The sequence below is a fragment of the Cladophialophora bantiana genome (assembly GCF_000835475.1).
Source record: "Cladophialophora bantiana CBS 173.52 unplaced genomic scaffold supercont1.17, whole genome shotgun sequence".
NCBI classification, from domain to species: domain Eukaryota; kingdom Fungi; phylum Ascomycota; class Eurotiomycetes; order Chaetothyriales; family Herpotrichiellaceae; genus Cladophialophora; species Cladophialophora bantiana.
This window is the reverse complement of record NW_015971591.1, coordinates 34,439-55,524: the sequence shown is the minus strand read 5'-3', so window position 1 is coordinate 55,524 and position 21,086 is coordinate 34,439. Positions and strand designations below refer to the sequence as shown.

General features: G+C 51.8%; 10 protein-coding genes across 10 annotated transcripts; 4 read left to right on the top strand and 6 right to left on the bottom strand.

Moving 5' to 3' along the window:
- Positions 1–583: 583 nt before the first annotated feature.
- Z519_09975 (protein transporter sec23) lies at positions 584–2,989 on the top strand (the record flags this gene model as incomplete). The annotated part of the gene is made up of 3 exons (XM_016767694.1): positions 584–685; positions 740–790; positions 839–2,989. 3 exons carry the CDS (start codon positions 584–586, stop codon positions 2,987–2,989), a joined length of 2,304 nt encoding a protein of 767 aa, XP_016615792.1.
- A 492-nt stretch (positions 2,990–3,481) lies between these two features.
- On the top strand, positions 3,482–4,243 carry Z519_09974 (60S ribosomal protein L12; the record flags this gene model as incomplete). The annotated part of the gene is made up of 5 exons (XM_016767693.1): positions 3,482–3,485; positions 3,549–3,582; positions 3,654–3,774; positions 3,840–4,170; positions 4,230–4,243. The coding sequence occupies 5 exons, from the start codon at positions 3,482–3,484 to the stop codon at positions 4,241–4,243; spliced, it is 504 nt and encodes a 167-aa protein (XP_016615791.1).
- Positions 4,244–4,912: 669 nt separating this feature from the next.
- Z519_09973 (uncharacterized protein) lies at positions 4,913–5,932 on the bottom strand (the record flags this gene model as incomplete). Its single annotated transcript, XM_016767692.1, has 1 exon — positions 4,913–5,932. The coding sequence occupies one exon, from the start codon at positions 5,930–5,932 to the stop codon at positions 4,913–4,915; it is 1,020 nt and encodes a 339-aa protein (XP_016615790.1).
- Positions 5,933–6,560: 628 nt separating this feature from the next.
- On the bottom strand, positions 6,561–7,646 carry Z519_09972 (uncharacterized protein; the record flags this gene model as incomplete). The annotated part of the gene is made up of 1 exon (XM_016767691.1): positions 6,561–7,646. The coding sequence occupies one exon, from the start codon at positions 7,644–7,646 to the stop codon at positions 6,561–6,563; it is 1,086 nt and encodes a 361-aa protein (XP_016615789.1).
- A 153-nt stretch (positions 7,647–7,799) lies between these two features.
- Z519_09971 (uncharacterized protein) lies at positions 7,800–8,960 on the top strand (the record flags this gene model as incomplete). Its single annotated transcript, XM_016767690.1, has 3 exons — positions 7,800–7,826; positions 7,883–8,223; positions 8,282–8,960. The coding sequence occupies 3 exons, from the start codon at positions 7,800–7,802 to the stop codon at positions 8,958–8,960; spliced, it is 1,047 nt and encodes a 348-aa protein (XP_016615788.1).
- A 713-nt stretch (positions 8,961–9,673) lies between these two features.
- On the bottom strand, positions 9,674–11,135 carry Z519_09970 (uncharacterized protein; the record flags this gene model as incomplete). Its single annotated transcript, XM_016767689.1, has 3 exons — positions 9,674–9,744; positions 9,796–10,877; positions 10,933–11,135. The coding sequence occupies 3 exons, from the start codon at positions 11,133–11,135 to the stop codon at positions 9,674–9,676; spliced, it is 1,356 nt and encodes a 451-aa protein (XP_016615787.1).
- Positions 11,136–11,681: 546 nt separating this feature from the next.
- Z519_09969 (uncharacterized protein) lies at positions 11,682–12,278 on the bottom strand (the record flags this gene model as incomplete). Its single annotated transcript, XM_016767688.1, has 1 exon — positions 11,682–12,278. The coding sequence occupies one exon, from the start codon at positions 12,276–12,278 to the stop codon at positions 11,682–11,684; it is 597 nt and encodes a 198-aa protein (XP_016615786.1).
- Positions 12,279–13,727: 1,449 nt separating this feature from the next.
- Positions 13,728–14,093, bottom strand: Z519_09968 (uncharacterized protein; the record flags this gene model as incomplete). The annotated part of the gene is made up of 1 exon (XM_016767687.1): positions 13,728–14,093. One exon carries the CDS (start codon positions 14,091–14,093, stop codon positions 13,728–13,730), a length of 366 nt encoding a protein of 121 aa, XP_016615785.1.
- A 1,861-nt stretch (positions 14,094–15,954) lies between these two features.
- On the top strand, positions 15,955–16,638 carry Z519_09967 (uncharacterized protein; the record flags this gene model as incomplete). The annotated part of the gene is made up of 2 exons (XM_016767686.1): positions 15,955–16,175; positions 16,305–16,638. The coding sequence occupies 2 exons, from the start codon at positions 15,955–15,957 to the stop codon at positions 16,636–16,638; spliced, it is 555 nt and encodes a 184-aa protein (XP_016615784.1).
- A 1,854-nt stretch (positions 16,639–18,492) lies between these two features.
- On the bottom strand, positions 18,493–20,222 carry Z519_09966 (uncharacterized protein; the record flags this gene model as incomplete). The annotated part of the gene is made up of 4 exons (XM_016767685.1): positions 18,493–19,013; positions 19,099–19,557; positions 19,649–19,780; positions 19,847–20,222. The coding sequence occupies 4 exons, from the start codon at positions 20,220–20,222 to the stop codon at positions 18,493–18,495; spliced, it is 1,488 nt and encodes a 495-aa protein (XP_016615783.1).
- Positions 20,223–21,086: the final 864 nt, after the last annotated feature.

The window sequence follows — 21,086 nt, the reverse complement described above, 5'->3', positions numbered from 1 at the left end:
CGGCCAGGCCATGCCTTTGTGAGCATTGAAGGGGAGGCCATGTTGGCCGGTTGGAGAAGAGTTCAACTTGCTGAATTTCTCAACGACAGGTTGTATTCATGCTGCACCCCTCCTATGATGCGTCGATATCAGAACTCCCCCCGTGAGAACTGTCGCGGTTGCAGTATTTGGGGCGCAGTTGGAAAGGCATAGGTGGCTCCGTATAGGGTTTCGGTGCGGTGCTCAATTCAGTGCCAGACAAATTGTCCGCAGGCTGTCCGTGATGCGCAAAAAGGAAGGTTCGGCGAGGCTGCACAATGTGGGGACTTGGCTAGTTTATCGATTTGGACGGCCAGCACGGCTTCTTATGTCGCTTTCACCCCAAACTTGCCAGAGTGGCTCACTTGTGCTGTGACTATCACCACTCTGTCCGCGATTCTACTCCCTGCTACTCTGATCTTCGGCTGGAACAGATAGGTGGCTTTCTGCTACTATTCTTAAGCCCAGATCGAGTAGCCTGCACTTCCATCTCCCAGCCATTCGCTCACTCAGACCCGTTTCAACCAGCATGTGTTTGTGAGGCGTTAGCGACATACCTGCGACAATGGATCAGGCTCAGTACGACGCGATCAAGGACAACTGGGGGGAGGTTGAGGACAGAGATGGCGTTAGACTCAGTTGGAACGTCATTCCATCGACGCGCATGGTACGAAAGGAAGTCACAGCGACAGTTTGAACAGAACTAAAAGCAATTCTTCAGGAAGCAAACAGATTGGTGGTCCCCGTCAGCTGTTTACTCACGCCGCTGAAAGTGAGCACTCCAAACCCAGAGATGTTTCTGGTGCTGACAGTCTGAAAGGAACTCGGCAAACCACCACTCCCGTATGAGCCTGTCACATGCAAGGCGCCTTGCCGGGCGGTCCTCAATCCCTTCGCTAACGTCGATGTGCGGGCTAAACTATGGATCTGCCCCTTCTGTCTCCAACGCAACCCGCTCCCTCGTCACTATGGAGATATCAGTGCCGAGAACATCCCACCAGAGATGCACCCCGCCAACACTACGGTCGAATACAAGCTTGCTCGACCTGCCCCTTCCCCACCAATTTTCGTGTACGTGGTTGACACTGCGATCGAGGAAGATGGCTTGCAAGCCTTGAAAGAAACTTTGGTCATGAGTTTGTCGTTACTCCCTGCGAATGCGCTAGTGGGTTTGGTTACGTTCGGAACAAATGTTGCCGTTCATGAGATTGGCTATACCGAGTGCCAGAAGTCGTACGTCTTTCGGGGCAGTAAGGACTATGGAGCAAAGCAGGTTCAAGAGATGCTGGGATTAGCTGCGCCTGGGATGAGGCCTAATATGCCACCAGTACAAGGCAGGCCGCCTCCGCCTATGGGCCCTGCTGCCCGGTTCCTCCTTCCCGTCCAGCAAGCTGAGTTCCAGATAACCAATGCAATCGAGCAGCTGCAAAAGGACCCTTGGCCTGTCGCGAATGACCGGCGACCACTTCGCTGCACCGGTGTCGCAATGAGTATTGCAGTCGGCTTGCTGGAGACATCTTTCCAGAATGCGGGAGCCAGAATTATGCTATTCGCTGGCGGTCCCGCAACTGAAGGACCCGGTATGGTCGTTGCCCCAGAACTACGTGAGCCTATCCGATCACACCATGATATCGATCGCGACAATGTCAAGTACTTCAAGAAGGCCATCAAGTTCTACGACAATCTTGCAAAACGCACTGCCCACAACGGGCACATCATCGATCTATATGTTGGCTGTCTCGACCAAGTTGGCTTGCTCGAGATGAAGGGATTAGCGAACTCGACTGGAGGGCATATGGTCTTGACAGACAGTTTCACCTCCTCGCAGTTCAAGCAGTCTTTCGTAAGAGTATTTGACAAGGATGAGAGCGATAACCTCCTTATGGGATTCAATGCATCCCTCGAGGTCGTTACAACGAAAGAGCTCAAGGTTACCGGTCTCATTGGCCACGCCGTCTCCCAGAATAAGAAGTCTAGCTCTGTCGGCGAGACAGAATGTGGTATTGGGAACACTTGTCTCTGGAAAATGTGCGGTATTGATCCCACATCCAGCTACGGCATTTACTTTGAGGTTGCAAACCAGGGTGGTCCGGCGCCCATGCAGCAAGGCCCACAACGAGGTATGATGCAGTTTTTGACATATTACCAGCATTCTTCCGGACAGTATCACCTACGTGTGACCACTGTTGCCCGCAATTTGAGCGGTCCAACTGGTGACCAAGCACTGGCTCAATCTTTCGACCAGGAAGCTGCTGCCGTGCTCATGGCACGAATTGCGGTTTTCAAAGCAGAGGTCGACGATGGGCCGGATGTGCTCAGATGGGTCGATCGGATGCTCATCCGGCTCTGCTCGCGCTTCGCAGACTATCGCAAAGATGATCCAACCTCCTTCCGACTTGACAAAAATTTCACCCTCTACCCACAATTCATGTTCCACCTACGCAGATCGCAATTCCTTCAGGTATTCAACAACTCGCCCGACGAGACGGCATTTTATCGACACGTGCTGAATCACGAATACGTGGGGGATTCGCTAATCATGATTCAACCTACCTTGGACTCTTACGGTCTTGACCACGAGGGTGGTCAACCCGTCCTGCTCGACTCCGCCTCCATCCAACCCCAGACCATCCTGCTTCTCGATACTTTCTTCCAGATTTTGATTTTCCACGGCGAAACGATGGCTGAATGGCGTAAAGCTGGCTATCAAGACCAGGAAGGCTACGAGAATTTCCGGGCTGTTCTTGACGCACCAAAGGAAGACGCGCGAGAACTCGTACAGGACCGATTCCCTCTGCCGCGGTTTATTATTTGTGATGCTGGAGGCTCGCAGGCCCGTTTCCTCCTATCAAAATTAAATCCTTCAACTACACATGCGACCGGAGGTTACGGTGGTGTTTCGCAGTCCGCTCAGACGATTTTCACTGATGATGTGTCATTGCAGACATTCATGGATCATCTCATGAAGTAAGTTGCCCACCCTTGCAGCCTTTGCCTTACGCTAATCCAATCCAGATTGGCAGTATCTGGCTCCAGCTAGAGCCATACAGTAGAGGCAAGCGTGATGACGGTGCGTACGGGCACTTGGGACTCAATTCTTGTGACGTGGGCTACATATATCGGACGTTTCTCCAGAAGACCCTGTTCAATGGGACGGCCGCACTTCCTTTTACAAACAACCAAATTGAGCGGCTAGATACCCGTAGAAAATGGGCATGACATGAAATCAGTTGCCCATAAGAATGTACCGAGTAGGGAGTGCATGTTGGTGTTGGCGAGCTCATCTGCCCAGGCCATATCGACCTTTCCGTACTAGGAATAATTTCACCCACAAGCTAAATTCTTGGCAGCATCGAAAAAGCTGCTAGTTCATTAATTTCCAGAATTGCATCCTTGAGTTTGTCTCTTCTTCCAGCTCACCATCAATCACCTCAAGAAAGACTGACTACCTTTCGCACTCGCCATGCGTAAGTATCGTCTTCTTGAGCAGCATCAGCTCGGCGGCTAACAATATGTTTTTATCCTTTCAGCTCCCAAGTTAGATCCCAGTGAGGTGAAGATCATGTACGATACCCCGACAATTTTCCTCATCCTGCCAGACCCAATCGGCAAGACACTGACATGGTACTCTACAGCCACCTCCGCGCCACTGGCGGTGAGGTCGGATCTTCTGCAACTCTCGCCCCTAAGATCGGTCCCCTTGGTCTCTCACCCAAGAAGGTCGGAGAAGATATCGCGAAAGCCACTGGCGACTGGGTGCGTTTATCAACAACAGGCCATAGCCAAATCTTGACAGATTAGCTAATATTTTGCGCCTGTAGAAAGGTCTCCGCGTCACCGTCAAGCTGACCATCCAAAACCGACAAGCCGCCGTCAGCGTCGTTCCCTCTGCCTCATCTCTCGTTATCCGAGCCCTGAAAGAGCCCCCTCGAGACCGCAAGAAGGAAAAGAACATTAAACATTCCAAGTCGATCCCTCTGGACGAGATTTTCGACATTGCCCGAACAATGCGTGGTGCAAACAAGTCGCTCGCTCGTGAATTGAAGGGTACGGTATTGGAGATCTTGGGAACTTGCTTCAGTGTAGGTTGTCAGGTAGACGGAAGAAGTCCCAAGGAGATTAGTGATGAGATCAAGGAGGGATCGATTGAGGGTAAGTCCTCACACATTGATTCGACGTTTGTTTGTGCCTCTTACTAACTTGTCCGAAAGTGCCCGATGAATAAATCTAGATGCCGTGTCCGTTGAGGAACCCATGAAGCTCATCGCGCCCCAACCAGGGGAGCGTGGTGTAGCAGGACCATATCATCCATGAGCAACGCCTGGAAATGTTGTCATGTCCCTCGTCAAAACAATAATGAGGATAACGAGAATGAATTCCAAACCAAGGCCTTGGCCATTCCCATTTCTTTTACTATCACAAACTTCCCTCCATTACCCCTTTCCACCCCCTGTGTTTCACACGCTCAAAGACCTTTGCCAACACTCTGGCCTTTATCCCTTTCCTTTCGGAAAGCTATCACCAGGATAATGTGCCTATTTTGATGCAAAGAAGATCAAATCTTCACAGAATGACACGCTACTCACCACGGCATTTCCTATATCCAAAATGGATGCAGTGGTCCATCATCCTTTGTGTCTACAATCCCTAAAACTCACCATGCATATAAAAAGCTGTAGGTTACCGCCTATTCGAATGGTGCAATGACATGAAATCGCGTTCTGCTCGACCTTCGCCTGTGTTCTACTGTGAATGTCTTGTTTTGTGATGGAAGGTCCTCGCTTGCCAATTCATTGTTCTTTGAGGGTATCCGAGATGGAAGCCGTCGTCCTCAGCCCTTCAATTTTCCCCTTGTTGCTTCTCGGCTTGTCCTGTCAAACCGCGCCCCTTGCCTCTATGTCTCACTGGCGGCCGGATGGAACATCTCCCCGAAGGCGTTGACACCTGTCCTATCGGCCTTGTCCACAAAATCCAAGTCCCATCTCGCCAGCCTGCCCTGGTTGCATTTCGGGCACATTGGCATCTCTCTCAACCTCCCGTGCCAATCAGTGTCAAAGCAGACCTGACAGACGTCCTCCCCACCACAGTCACACTCGTCCCCGGCTTTCGGTTCAATGGTCGCCTCGCATTCTTCCCTCCGGCACTGTAAGTATTTGGCCCGCAGGCACTTGGTGGTGTAATCCCACATGAATTCTGCGGTCGTTTCCATCAAGAGTTTGAACCTTTTCTCCCTGAACAGACGCATCTCGCTCTTCTGCGCCAGGTACACGGCCCTCATCCTCATCTTTTGCCCCAGGGTCGCTCGGCCTTGGTTTGGGCTGGTGATGTAGAGGTATTCGATTGTCCAGAGGAGCAGATTGCCGCTGAACAGCACACCAGAAGTGGCTTGGACGAATTTCTGGAGGCTGATGGTGGAAAGCGCATGGATGGCGTAAAATTCGCCCAGCCAGTACATATCGATGTGGAGGAAGAGGTCATCCGGCTTATTTTCGGAGGTAAAGGAAGCAGAAGAGGCTCGATCTTCTTCGTCCTCGACAGCGGTGCTGGCTCGCGAACCCGCTGGAGCACCCGTTCCCTCGCCGACGACAGAGTCAACTCTTGATTGCTTGAGATATCTCCTCCACGCCTCCGGCAGATTTGCCTCTTGGTCCGTGTAGGTTTTGATATAGATCGACTGGATCATTCTCAAGACCATCAGCGGGTCTTCGACATCGTTCAAGACCAGGTATCCCATTACGCCCTCTTGAAAGTGTCCTGAGCACACATTGGCGAAATATCTCGAGCATTCGCTCAGGACGAATCGGTGGACCTTGAACGAGTATCCGGGTATACAAAGCTCGAAATTGACGCCCGAGCCAGCGAGCAGGAGGTTACTTTGAATGTTTGGAGCGAAAAGAGTGAGAGCAGAAGACATTTTGGGCGTGTGTTTGCGGAAGAGGTGTGTGTGAGGAAAGGACGGATGGGAGGTGGCACGTGACGCGGCTGAAATACTCAGGGGGTGACATGATAATTGCCCGACGACAGAATGTGCCGGAGCGTGTGCTAAATCGCGACATGTGTTTTGTTTGTCTCGACGAGAAACAAGGCTCTGCGAGGCTGGGCCATGGGGGTGCTCAGTGACAAACTTGACACGGTGCTGTGCTGATCTGCGTCCTGTTTTTTGACCTCAGCCTTGGACATCTACTGGTCGAGGCTGGACGATGGGCGTCCTCCTGGGCGTTTTCGGCAAGCAGGCTGATCATAGACTCCGTCCCCCAAACGTCTTAGGCTTGTATTTCTTGTGTACAGCAGTTTCTCAACCTCTCAATGCTTCCCACTCAGACAACGGCGATTTATTGCAAAAGAAAGAAGTGAGTAAACATCCTCCATCCTCTGTCTGATTTTTGGGCACCCCTTCCTCGAGCTGCCGGGTAACCTCGTAGTCCCGTTGCTCCTCCTTATGCATGGCCCCTGGCAGAACGCCGCCACTTTCAACGAATACCAGAAAAAGGTCCTTGACAGGTCTTTGGGCGAAATCAAAATCTACTGGTATGTCAAGAGTGCTAGTACGGAAGTGGTCTGCTTCTGTCCCAATCCTTGTCCAGGAGCCACGCCATGCCATCCATTGCCGTCTCCTTTACCTCTGGCGAGTGGGCTTCGGGAAACGGCAGCGACACCCAACCCACATGGCCGTAGCCGTCGAGCACGTCGACCTTTGTCTCAGCGACGCCGTCTTCTCTCAGCACCCGTTCATAGATGACCGCGTCGTCGCGAAGGATATCCAACTGGCCACCATGCACGTAAACCCGTCGAGGGTGATGTTCTCTTATCTCACGGAGATCTAGGTTGAGGGGGGAAAACCAAGGTGAGTGGAAGTCGGTCTTCAGTCGCTTTTCCGAGTTAGCCAGAGACGTGGCGTTGATGATTGGAGCATTTGCATTCTCCTCACGGGACCGGAACGCAGATGCATGCTTCACTGGGACAATTTCCCGATGGACGACATGAGGGAGGGACAAGAAGAGTCCTCCAATGGGAGAGACAAGGCTGCGTAACCCTCGCACCAGCTCCGTCTCACCTGCCCGTGCAGCGGACGCGATGCCAGCAATGACTGCGGAGATGGTTGCGCCAGCACTGCACCCTGCCAGCACGAAGCCGAGGGAAGCATCAAACTCGATCCCATCGTGTTTGAGAGGCCCATTGTTGAGGTTCTGTGGATCGGATAGCCAGGCTACTACCTCCCATGCACTTTGCATCGGCGCGGGAAAAGGGTTCTCCGGCGCCAGCTTGTAGGACGGACAGGCGACGATGGCTCCAAAATACGATGCAAACGCACGGGCTGGGGAAAGTGCGAAGTTTGGCGTGTCAAAAGTGAAGCTTCCTCCATGGAAGTACACGATGAGGGGACACTTCTCCACAGTCTGGTTGCCTCTCGATCGTTCCAAGACAGGCCAGATGACGATGGTCTGGCTTACAAACCCGTCTGGGATCTGGATGTCGATTGTCGATTCCTTCAGGTCTGGGAGGCAAGGACCGAGAATTTCGAGGGCGGCCTGCTCCAGAGCTTGCATTTCCTTGCGGCGAGCGTCTATTGCGGCTGGTGAGTTCTCATCGGGAATGGCCCCGCTGATCTCCAAGGATGTCGTGGCCATGTTTGGAAGACGAGGAGTCAGCAAGCGGTTGATTGTGAAGGATACCGAAGTACCTTGGGGAAAGGACCTGACATTTATAGAAAAGTTGTGATCCCTGGGAGGCCTCCAGGAGCTGGACCTTCAGAACCAAGTTTAACCTGCCGACCTGACACCATGCTGCAAGCAAATTACAACTACTTGGTACTATGACTGATGCATACAGAGTTGCCCGAAATCAGAGACTAATACCGTTACAGAAATCAAAGCAGCTTCAAATTACGCACGAACCAATCCCATCATACGAACCGAATCCACTCGGCCTGAAATCATCCGGCGAACAAAGCCAGGATATGGACTACCTTCGTACTTCTTCCCTAATACTCAGCGATTCGGCTCTTCTTTTGTCTCATGTGGAAGCATTGGAATGTCATGTCACCTTTGTGAAGGTGTTTCCACTGGGCAAACATCAAGCAATGTCCACAGACTTCCAAGTACAGGTGATGTCGGAAGAGGGAGTAGAGAACCGTTCAATCTCGAAAAAACCTCGCATCGGCGCGAGGGGGGAGCACAAGGTCAAAACTGGGTGTCAAACCTGCAAGTATGTATGCTTTCCTGCACTCCACCACGAGCTCTCAATTCTAATCCCAAACCCGTAGAATCAGACACAAGAAATGCAACGAGGCCAAGCCCGCCTGTTTCCAATGCACCAGCACTGGGCGCCGGTGCGATTTTAGTGTCTCACACTCGCACATTGTCCCCAGATGGAGGGTCCGGACGGCTGTCCAGCATCTCCCATCTGGCCTTCCAGACCACATGTTGGGCATGACCAGCTTTGAAGTGAGCCACTTTGAGTATTTCCGGCGCGTATGTGCGCGAGACCTCGCCCTCTATTTCGAGAGCCCGTCGTGGGAGAGCCTGGTGCTTCGGTATGCCCACATGGAGCCCAGTATATATCACGCCGCCCTCTCAATCAGTTCGATGAGTAAGAACGACTATTACCCGACGACGACGATGCCGTCGTCGTACGATCCAGGAGGACAGAATACCACCTCACCCAGCGAATACTGTTTGGCACAATACAGTCTGGCCATACAGCGTCTCAATGCCCGTCTGGATCGTTCGATCGAAAGCGTCGAACTCGCTGCCTTTGCCAGTATCCTCTTCATCTACATCGAAGGCATGCAGGGGTACAAGACATCCATGCATATTCACCTACGCGGCGGCCTGGCTCTTGCGCGCTGCCTCCAGCACCTGTCCCCCAACGTGGGATATCTCGAGTTCGCCTTATGGCAGATCCAGGAGCAAGTGGAGCAGATCGAAGCCATCAAAAAGTGAGAAGAAGGATGTCCAAACAAGAGTAGGATAGCTGGAGATCTGTCTGTTCCAGTGGCGTTTGACAATTTTCATTCCAGCACTCATTTTTGGCACCGTATGGAGATCCTGAAGCATCATGTTCCGCAATGCAGCCTGTCTAACAGCATTTCTCGAGGGTTGAAGGTTGGGAAGACTTGAATGCTCCCTGGGACAAAGACGGCTTGTCGCCTCTAGCCCAGGAGTTGGACCTACCGGGGCTATTCTGAGGCTGCCCACCTCCTGATCGAAAGCGGATCAAGCAAATGTCCACAGAACCCGGACGTCTGGTCCCTCCAGGCTTTCCTGCCTGCCTATGCAACTGATATCTTTCCCCGGGAATATAGCCATCCATGTTTTGTTACTTAGTGTTTGTTCGAGCGAAGGCTTGGATAAAAGTAATAAACAATGCTGTAAGAGACTGATGAGGACGTCGTTTCTCAACAAATATCATTTATTTAGGTCTGCCCCATCCATTGAGTCGACGATCCAATGACGGTGCAGATGCTTTTCCGGGTCTTAAATTTTCACATGAATCATAACAAATCCATGGCATTTGTAGCCGGGTGGGTTGATCTGCCGATTTAGCTATGAAGTGGCCTTCGACCTAAACCTCCCTGAATGGAAAGTGCATGGAAATGACATTCACAAAGACATAATCGATCCAATCCGCATAGACTGTCGTCACTGAGTGACAACTACCAGGTGGTGGACACTTTGGGAAATTCCTGCGACGAGATTCCGAGATCCGTAAAGACAGCATCATCACCTGAGAGAACGTCAGCGACATGTGAAAAATGATAGTATATTTCAGTCTCACCTTTCAAGTGCTTGATCCGAATCTCATCTTCGCCTTCCAACTTCTCCATTTCCTCCTCGGGAGCTGCATTGTTTTCGCGCTCATCCTTGGGCCGCTGCTCAGTGGCTTTGTCGTAATCCTCTCCGATCATCAAAAATTGCGCATGGTCATAATCCAAGAATTTGGGCTCTAATGGCTTCCAACGGAGACCTCGGAATTCATCAATGATGTCTTGCGGGTACTCAGGTCCCTGGGGCACGTTCTGATTGCTAAGAGGCGGTTGCTCAGGGTTCTTGACGCTGGTCACGAAACTTCCACGCTGTTTGAGGCCGAAATCCTTCTGCAGCTCACCAATCTCAGCAGGGATGTTGATGATATATGCCAGATGCGATTCGCGTCCTGTAGAAGTGATTGCATAGACTCCTTCCGCGAGTGGAGTGACGGGCGGTGTATGTTTTATGCCAGCAGTCTTAGTCTCATATTCTGAGCCAGCCATGAAGGATTCTTTGAGGTTGGCAAAGCTAGTTTTGCACTTCTCGACGAAGGTGACAAATCTGTCCTTGCCACTTTTTGGAAGTACTTTCTTGGGCAGAGCTAGAAGACGACAATTTCCTTCATCGCCGATAGGGCCATCCCCGAGTTTCGCATCAAGGGGAATTGGTCGCATGACCATGTAGGAGCGCGCAACGTCGTTGACGTCCTCGGGGCGGTCCACGTTGACCCGAGAGCGGAAGAAAAAGTAGATGACGCCCTTCTCGAGGATAGTAGATGGGACGTTATCTTCGCGCGAACCAGGCTCAATCGCATTGCCATTGGTCTCGGCGGCTTTGATGTCCTCCTTCTTGGACTCGGGGGCTTCAGGTTCAGCGGGTTCGGTCGCCTCCTTCTGGGACTCGGCGGGTTCAGTTTCGGCGCCTTTGGCTTCTGCGTCCTTTTCCCTTTCTTTTTCGGTGCTTTCCACCCTTTTGGGTATCTTGTCCTCCTCTTTCGCCTCGGGAGCCTCACCGTTGACATTCTCCGTTTGTGTATCTCCCGGCTTTTCCGGCTCTGTCTCGGCCATTTCTTGGTCGGCCTTCTCAGGAGCCGGTTGTTCATGAGTTCCACTGGGTATCATGTGTCAGCATGGATCAAACAGGTGGGCTGGAGAGAAAGAAGTACTTCTGTAGCGTCTCATCTAGCGTCTTCTGTTCCGGCGGCGCATGCTTCTTGCCTCGCTTTGCGCTTGGTGAAGAGCCTGACGTCTCATTCTTGCGCTTCCTGCCGGCTGGCGATGACTTTGGGTGTGGTGAGGATGAGGTCTGAGAAGTCTGGGAGCTCTGGCTTTGGGCGGCGATGCGCGCAGAAGAGCGTCTGCCGGTCATCTTCGGGGTGGTATCGGATGTTTAGAGCGATGGACGCGTGTGAAGACTGGGAGTGAACAAGAACACTAAGATACTGGCTAAGCTGGTGGTTGATGGGGCGAGAGTGGGAAGAATGAGCAGAGATCAAGAAGCCATTGAAGTCGGGTCGGCAGCAGCAAGCACCTTCTTGTCATGGTGCTGGAAGGAGCAGGGGGGAAGTGAAGTGCAGCTAAAGTTAGTGCTCGGCGAGGTCAGAAGCACAATGATGTAAGATCGGAACGAGACCCGTGCGGCGTGGAAGCTTCTATCACCAGCCTGCGGTGCGAACGAACGGTGTGAGACAAGATGGCAGACGGGAGACTGCAGACTACGCACTGGAGGCTGGTGGGTTGTTGCGTGATGCTCTAAAGTAGTCAGGATTCAGGAACCAGGGTCATGTGCGACCAACCCCCGAACCCCGCCAAATGCCCCAATCCGGCAACAAGAGCCCCGCAATGTCAAAACTGCCCTATTGCCAAGTAACAGTACTCCTCACCCACTTTGTACTTGTACTGTAGATACAGTCCCTCATCCAAGGTCCATGGCGTCAAGCCCATCATCGTCAGGCCCGGCATTCCTCACTGGCGTCGACGGCGTATTTGCGCCATATGGCGTCCCCGTCGACGACTCGTCCATGGCTTCCTCGGACCGGTCGGAGCTGTCAGACCAGGCCTCTGTAGACTGCTTCTTCACTCGCTGTCCCGCTGGCGGCTTGCTGGCCCTGTTCTTTCTTTTTTTCGGCGGGGGCTGCTCGGCGTGTCCGTCCACAAGCTCAGATACTTCGATCTCGGTCTGCTTGAGCGAGACATCTTCCTCGCCGTCGTCCATCTCCGTTGACATGCGTTTCCGTCCCCGATCACCATCATCTCGCCGAGTGTGCTGTAAGAAATGAGGATCGCAGGACAACCTTCGCAGCTTGCTGGCCAGCTCATCGTCTGTATCTGGCCACAGCCTCCGGAGTGCCTTGTCATCTTCGAAATCGGATTCAGGTTCCTCGTACTGATCGGGTAGAAGAACTTCAATATCCCCATCATAGCCCATGTCATCGGCAGAGATTTCTTCGACTGAATATCCGTCGCTGGACTCTCGCCGGGGCCGTTTCCTCCTATACCTCTGTAACGCCATTGACTCTCCGGATGTTCGGTTATCGGTCATTGAATTTCCTTTCGACCCTCTGTTTGAGACAGACTTTTCTGTCATTAGCTTTGCTCGCTGCGGCCCTCCTCATCTCAGAGTTGGTTCAATAGAAGCTGTACAGCCAATCCGCGGCATCCTCACAGACATAAAAGCAGAAACCCGCCGAATCGGTTTGCCGGTGATATCCTGTCGATGAAGCTAGTTTTGGTCTCGTTGGTCAGGCTTCGTTTAGATGCGGCCGGCGAGGGACTTTCACTTTGCAAGTCCACACCGGTGACTTGGCCCGAGGTCATCGATATGTACTTGTACAACCATACCGTCGACACGCCACAAGCATCTGAGGCCACTGCTGGGAGCGTAGAAGATTCTGTCAGGCAGCAAGTCGCTCTCGTGTCACCAGTGTCTGGTCTAACTACTTACGTCATTCTATCGGCTTCTATTTGGTGCGACAAACCCACGACGAACTTCCACTCAAGGGTGCCACTGCTGCCGCTTTATAGGCCGCCATATGCCCCCAATCAGGGTCCGATCCACCCTCGGATTATCCAAGCTTTCTTAATCAAGACTCAGTCAAATATCAGATTGAATATTCTACCTATGACGAGGTAGGGTTTCGGTCTGCTATAGGGGACCCGCTTGCTTGCAAAAGTTTTCAGTCCAGAGATGAGGTGTTGGAAAGATCGGATCTGTACCAGACACAGCAATTCTGAGACTCAGCGGTAGGGAACGAGATGACCACGCCGCTTGCGGCTTGCCACTCCAAAAGTCTTCTCCTGAGGCCTCAGGTCGGAGTATATGGCTGGCGAACGGACATGCTGTCCAAAACCTCCCGACGAAGAGAAACTCGCCTATTCCCTCGGCCAGGCCTCTCAGGACTTTCAGGTTTATTGTCATCGACGTGGCTCATATATGCCTTGTGCTGGGTGTCCTAAAGGCCATCGTGGTCCAGGTTGTAGTAAGTTTTTATCGTATATGAATATGGAGGAGTTGAGTAAGTACTATGTATGTCACCAAACCCACTGCCATTTGTTATGCATGCACAAACAAAAATCTGTTTAGATTTCCTTATTCTGTCTTCCACCATAACAGCACAGAATCAGGAAAGCAACTCGTCCCCCGGTATATGAAACTACTATAGATGTCCACTTGTTGCTTCACTATGAGCACGGCATGACTGTCGGTTCTAAACTTGAAAGGTTATGATTTTGGGGGGCTCAATATGGATATGCACGTACTTGGTCAGCACCGGTAGGACACTGAGGTCACCTATGCGCAGGTTCGAGACGCCCAAGACACGGAAGCTAGTATCCACACAAGCCTTAGGGTCACCGGTCTTCCCCATGTTCACAGTGCTCGACATGTGCAAGTGCTTGTGGAGTGCTGGCACCAGAATTCGACAATGTCCTCCTCTGACTCGCTTTCAGGCGCCGATAGAGGTCACTCTGTGTCCTTCGCGTAGGCCGGGCTCCGAATGATCCCAGGTACCCCACGATACGCCCCAACCGCAACCCTTCTGTCGCATGCACTGGAGAAGAGCTTAGGATCGAATGGAAGAGGGACTTTCCGATCCGATGATTGAAGCTCAACGCAGCCTCGACACTGAGAATTCGTCAACAGCATGTAGATTATACTGACTGCTGGTGTGTTTGCGGGTTCGTCGAAGTAGCCGGACAACGGAGCGTTCAGGGTGATCTCATAAGACGGAACTGTCGGTTGCAAGAGATGTCGCCTTGTCTTAGGGGGTAAGTCTTTGAACTTGTTGCTGTCGTAAACATTCTTTGATTTGAAAATTCCAATGCCCATGCAGGTCGAAATGCTGGCCAAGGGGCCTGTTCGACTTCCTTCCCACTCACGGCGTGCTGCTTCCTGGGCTTTCCTATGCCGACAATACTGCGGTCGTGTAGTTGTGCCCTCGGCTCGTTGCCAGGCACAACTTATATGGTAATAATCTTGAAGATTCTGCCCAAAATATGGGCTATCGACCAGTACTGGAGTCTAGTATCGCCGCAATTGATCCGCTGGCCCCATCCGCGAATCCGTAAGTACTCGTGGAGTGTCCAAAGTAACCGCGGTCGGAATGACTTCTTTAGAAGCAAGGAATCTCCGTCCATCCAGCGTCTCCACCCCAACAGCCCGGAATAAGACGATGGTGGCAATCTGGGCATCTGTGGCTACCTGCAGGTTTCTGGGCGCTCTAGCCAGAAAGCCTGACGCATTTGTTCGCTCACCCTTTTACACCGTATTGGAGCATACTACGAGTCCTAGGGGATTCCCCGCTGTTTGTGTCCAGGTTAGAAACAACACAAGCCTCAAAAAGCCGATCCATCTCTTTCGTGAAGCTGGGCTACCACACAGCTGGAAATCCGATTTTCAAAGGGCCTTGACGGCCGTGGATCTCTAGGTTTGGTCCAAGGTACTTGCCAACACCATCGGGAATGTGTGGGGTGAAAATCTTACAGGTCTCGAGTCTCTTGTATCTTTGCCGGGTCTTTCTCACTTCCACTCATCGTCACCGACCAGGCGAGCAATATCATCGTGGTCATCTTTGGGAGCGACAGTGCAACATCAAAAGTTTATCACACTACTTCCGCCAAGGCTTCTTCAACGGCCGTAGTCGAGTTGTCCAACATTCAAGTGTTCTTGTGGTTGAGTCAAGTAATTCCATTTGCCCTGTAGGCCGCACAGTAGATTCGGCCAAACGTGCAGCTGCTACGCAGCCTGCTGTCCCGCCACCGACTATGACGAAATCCGATGTCTGATCTGAAGCAATTGGGCGCTGGCTGGTGCAAATAGTTGGAAATACCAAGAATCGAGATACAGTGATATAGACGGGGACCACAACATTCAGAACCTCAGGGCAGAACATTAGTCTTTCCATCAGCCTTGAGTACTATTGGGATATCATACCTTCCGAAATCAAATTGGATGACGCCAAGTCTGGACCAAGTCAACCAGACAGCAGCTCGTGATCTCTCCTGAGCAAAATCTTGTAAGCAAGTTACTACACCTCCCTTATACATACGACTTCATCCATCTCATGGTACCAGCCCTCATCCAGTCCTAAGTCTTGTTGAATCGATTCTACGAAAGTTGATAGCTAATTGTCAAAATTAGAGTAGCGAATGAGAGGTTATGGGGACAGGAAAACAAATGAGACAGCCCTACGAAAGTATGGTCTCCACACATTAACGAGAATGGGGTGTCTACTCTTGTGGAGAAAACAGCCGGGGGGCAATTTCCAAAGCACGCTCAATTCCATCACAGAGCGTCAACAAATACGATCGGGATCTCCCCGAGCCGGAGTACAGAGAATACCGAGAGATTTTTCAGCTCTTCTGGGAAATGGAGCTTCCAGCCAAGGGCGAGAGTAAGACTCCGCCTGTAACTGACGTAGAGTCGGTGGACCCTAAACCTGGGGTCCAATGACCAAGGTAGGTATGGTTGAATTAGTAGATTAACCCCTAAGCTTGCCGAGTACGGGACCAGTGGTGCCGGCTCTGGGTCACCTTCCTAAGCTCAAATTAAATGAATTGAGGTACGGTATTACGCTGTCCTTCTCTGTGGTCGACATATTGCCCTCAAAGCCAGACGCGGTTGGGAAAGCAACGTTATTGAGCATAAACTTCCGCTTTCTGTTTTGTTTACGGTTGAACCGCGGCCGAAAATGACGTCGAAATCAAGCTTCGCCGATTTTGAAGGTTTTGGAAAATACTACAACATCATCGATGGTAAGCTCAGCGAGACACCCAGTACCACACATAACATCAACCCGGCTACGGGCAAGGCAAACGCAGAGGTGCCATTGTCTAGACCCCAAGATGTTGACGATGCTATGAAAGCTGCCCAATGCGCATTCAAATACTGGGCCAAAGTGCCCTTTGCGCAGTGACGAAAGGCCGTTCTTGCAAGTACCGACGCCATCGAGAGCCATCGAGGCGCTTTTGCAAAACTGATGACACAGGAACAAGGAAAAACAGCAAATAGCAGACACTATTTCGCTCACTGGAGTTATAGCTATCCTCGCCAAGTCGCATTTGCTAAGGGCCAGATCGCAGCCTTGGTAGGATGGATTCGGACACTCCCAGACATCGACTTGAGGGACGAGATTATACAAGAAGACGACGAAAAGTTGACAATCACTCGATATACGCCACTGGGCGTCGCCGTCGGCTTTGTCCCTTGGAACTTCCCCATCCACATCGGTCGCGTGAAAATTATACCTTTAGTTCTAGCTGGAAACCCGATCATGATCAAACCCTCCCCCGTCTCGCCGTATTGCAATCTAAAGCTCGTCGAGTTGGCCCAACAATTTTTTCCCTCCAGGTGTTGCCCAAGCGTTGAGTGGTGATGACAACCTTGGGCCTTTGCTTGTAGCACACCCTGGGATTCCAAAGACTGGGAATGACTCCGGACAGCGACAGCGCCAGCGATTTCGTACCACAGCGAATTCGCTTAATACTTGGCAGAAACAGACACCCCCAAATTTAGCTGGCGTTCGTTTCTTCTAGTCACACTTCGTATATAAGTCGTGTACATATATAGTTTAAATATATTGTAACAATGCAAAGCGGCTGTGCTGGGCTGGGCTGGTAGAGTGGTGGCAGGGGGTGAGTTGTCTAGTCACATTTTCAACCCAAAATGGGCTGGTAGGAGGAGTGCGGAACAGTTTACAGTGCTGGAAGAGTGCCATTCATAACAGTTCGGGCAGAGTATCATGAATCCCATGGCCTTTTGGTGCCGTCTATCTACTTCCTGAGTGTTTTGTCAGTCCTGTCCTGCTCCTCGATGCCGGTGACGCGCTAGGTGTGCGTTGTCCTAGCCGCCGCCTCTCTGGGTGGTCTTGGTGGTGGTGTTGTCTTGCCAGCGCCAACCAAAAACGCGTTCTTGATTTGCGACCTGCTGGACAGGCCTCTGTGCGTTGTTGCACGTCCACGCCGAACCCTGAAGTGCTCTGTTACAATATACCCTTGGTTCTTTCTAGGAAGGTCTTCGTGCGGGTGTCTCGGCTCTATTTACCATATTTACGCTTTCTGATCATGTTCTTGCAGGAGACCTGATGACCCCAGGACCTTATGTCACACCTTTGATCGTGAGCGCAGTTCTTGCTCAAGCGGCACGATACTCTGACCGGGCATACGCTGCGTACCTGGGGCAGTTCTTTGCTGAGCGGACAGAAACTTGATGTCGGCGGAGATAGCTAAAGGAAACTCAGTTCCCACTATTCAAGGCCTGCTCATATTCTCCATGCATGAAAGTATCATCGGCCGCTCTTCTTAGGCGTGGTTGTATTCTGGGATGGCTTTTCGGATGATAATAACGGACATGGGCATAAACCTCCACGACCAGAAATTGAACCTAGGAGGGCAGTTCTTTCAAGTAGAGCTAGCCCTCCGCTGGCAGATCATGTGGAGCTGCTACACCTGTGACAAGACCCTCAGTTTGTTACTAGGAAGGGCGCCGATAGTCCACGATCTTGTTCCGTTACTGACAGTTGAGAGCATGCTCGACGGAGTTGAAGTGGAGGAAGAGGAGTGGCGCCCGAGATTCGCCACAATATCGGCGCTTGAGTTTGGTGTATATCATCTTGAAGTATGAAAACAAACCCCTTGTCCAACTTATTAGTCGCCCTCTTCTCCAGCATGGATTTGGCAGCTGCCCCAGACCCAGAGCTTTTCCACTCGCATTCATACTAATACGCAACCTTCAACAACAACAGCGACCGGCTCCGGAATCATGAAGTCCATGTTCAGCCTCTGACGACTTCCATCACCAATCTACCATGTGCCAGATACTACTGCCACGTTGGACAGGGGAATTTTGCTAGGCAATGGCAACGAGCTGCCACCGTCATTTTTTGATACCGAGCTACCTTTGTTCGACAACGACCGAGCCTTCTTCGGCGCTGAACAACTCTTCTTTAGCAACAATAACGCCTCTGATCTCTGTAGAAGCACATCCGCCGTAGTGGGGACGAACCATTGATTATTACGAGTCCCAGTTCGTGAACGGCCCAGCCAATGCTGTTTTGGGGGCGGCTGACGGGAGAGTGGGAATCAACTTGCGTTCCATTATGGGAACCCAGAAATTGCACCATGTACCGGTCTCATCATAGCCAAGTTGGCTGCTGTATATACTAGGTGAACAATATTCTTATGGCACCCCCGAACCGCGCTTTTGGCATCCTTTGTCGCATACATGGAAACTATACCTTTTTGCCCTTCAAGCCGCCCAGCTTAAGCCAAAGTAGGGTATAAACGACAAAGCCGCCTCCCATCAACGCACCGCTAAATCCCTGCATACTCCTGTATCCATCGTTTGAAATCAGCTGGCCCCCAATGGGCGATCCGATCAACACCGCCACCGCAACCACACTGAACAAACACCCCGTCCGCACACCAATTTGGCTGATATGGCTTATCTGCGCCACGCAGCTCGGCAAGATACTGGCCGTTGCCCCAGAGCTGAATCCGAAGATGACGCAAAAGACGACGGTGGGCGCCGTGCCAGAAGAAGGGACCCAGAGGCAGAGGATTATGAGGAATGAGAGGAGTGACATTGACAAGAACACCGTGAAGCGGCCCAGCCGGTCGGCGAAGAACGGAGGTATTGTACGTCCGAATGTGCTGGCGGCGTTGAGGATCGCCACCAGATATTTGGCGAGAGAGTTCGGGACGCCCCGGGCACGAGCGGCAAGGATGATGAAGGTGAAAGGGAGGAAGAGGCCTGTTGGCAAAGGTTTTCGGTTAGCAACCAAGCTTGTTGCACATAAAATCGGTTCCAACGAAAAATAGGATGTGAAGACACATACCCAAGAAAGTCAAGAAGCTCCCCAGCGCCAATAATGCAAAATTCCCCTCCATAAACGGGTTGACAAAATCCATGGGCTTGACGGGCCTCGCCATGGGTGAAATGCGACTGACGAGAGTCAGATTGCCCAGGATCATCAGCCCCAGAATCAAAAAGGCGCAAATGCGCATAGTCCAGCCAAACCCCACCTCGGGGATCAGCTTTTCGACCATGACAGGGAATATCACACCGCCGATACTCGACCCTGTGGCCGCGATGCCCAATGCAAGGGAGCGGCGGCGGAAAAACCATGTTACAACGCAGGACATGGATGGGTAAAAGATCATCGACGCCCCCAACGCAGAGCACACGCCTTGGGAGAGCAAGAATTGATAGTATTTGTGGGAAATGGAGGCCATCATCAGACCAAAGACGTGCAAGAATGTGCCGAGGAGAAGGAGGATGCGAGGGCCATAGTTGTCTGTTGCCCACACCGTTAGATTCATATAGACGGCCAGCGGAGATAACAACGAGCACGGGACGGTGCATGAAGAGACAGAAAGGAGACGTACCATATACTCTGCCAACCCAGAGGCCACCGACGAACATCATAAACGCCTCGAGAGACGGGATCCAAGCTATTTCCTGCGACGAATAGTCTTTGAGTTGGTGCGCTTCATAGTACTCCTGAAAGACACCGATGCCTGTGTCGAGAGACGCGGTTAGAACGAAGCCCGGGTAGCATCCTCGGGCATCGGACTTAGACTCACAATTGATCCAGCCGAAACTGACGAAAATGCCACATGCAGCTCCAAACACGACCGTCCATGCCTTGGGTCCTCCTTCTGGAAGCTGCGATGGGTCCATGGGATTGGCAGCTTGAGATATAGGAACATCGTCACCACTGAATCCGCCAACCTTGTCCTCGCTCTGCATAGTCACGACCTGGTTGGAGGTAGAATTGGCCATGACCTCTGCGGTTTTCTCTAGGTCTTTGTCCATTGCCGGGTCCATCACGCTTGAGCTGCTTGATATTGCTACTGTGGTCTCGTTGGAGGCAATTGCTGTCTCTGGCCTGTGCAATTGACTGGAGGCCTCCGAACTCTTTAGCGAAGGGCTGTAGGCATCCGTGTGGGGATTCGCCATTTCAATGAAACTGCTCGTGACTGGAAGAGAGAGAAAAGGGAGAAAGATGGTTTGCTCGATGTATGGAGGGCAAAGGGTGACTCACAAACAGTCTATGAACTTTTTGTCTTTCCAAAGCCTTACGTAGCAAAGGGTCGGGTGGACCACCAATGATGAGTTTAGCCTATGTCACAGCACAGAGATTGATAATGGTGTACAAGAACCGACGAATGAGGCTGGACTTCGTTGAGGCAGTCTGTTGCTTCCTGCTCATAGCCTCTAAAATTGGCACTGCTCGGGGCGAGTTACAGCTCGACAGCCAGGGCGGACATCGACCCTCGTCCTTCGAACGCAGTTTGAACGAGAACTGGTCGTGCAACCCCTCGTCTTTGCACCATTTCAAGGCGCAAAGGAGCTCGAAACATCATTGGAAGGTTGACGGACGAAATCGACCGAGCGGGCGCAGCGGCATGTACGAAAGCGCGAACAGCTATCGACTGTACTTGTGCTTGTAGAGGGGACCACATCTCGGAGATATGGGAACAGCGAGTGTCCGAGGCGATCGACGAGGCTGAAAAGGGAATGGCGACACGGGTGACCAGAAAATTACCTTGAAACACTATCGTACTTGTAGGTACAGGTACTGTAGCGAGTACGAGGGGCTTCAGCCGTCGCTGCTATGCTCCTCTTGGTTGGTGTCTAGACTTGAGCTCTGCGAAGCGGATGATGGGCGAGGTTTGCAGGCCTTGTCAGGCCTTCCATCCTGTGTCCTTGTTGATGGACAATATCTACGGAGGATGGACAATATCTACGGAGGATGGACAATATCTACGGAGGATGGACAATATCTACGGAGGATGGACAATATCTACGGAGGATGGACAA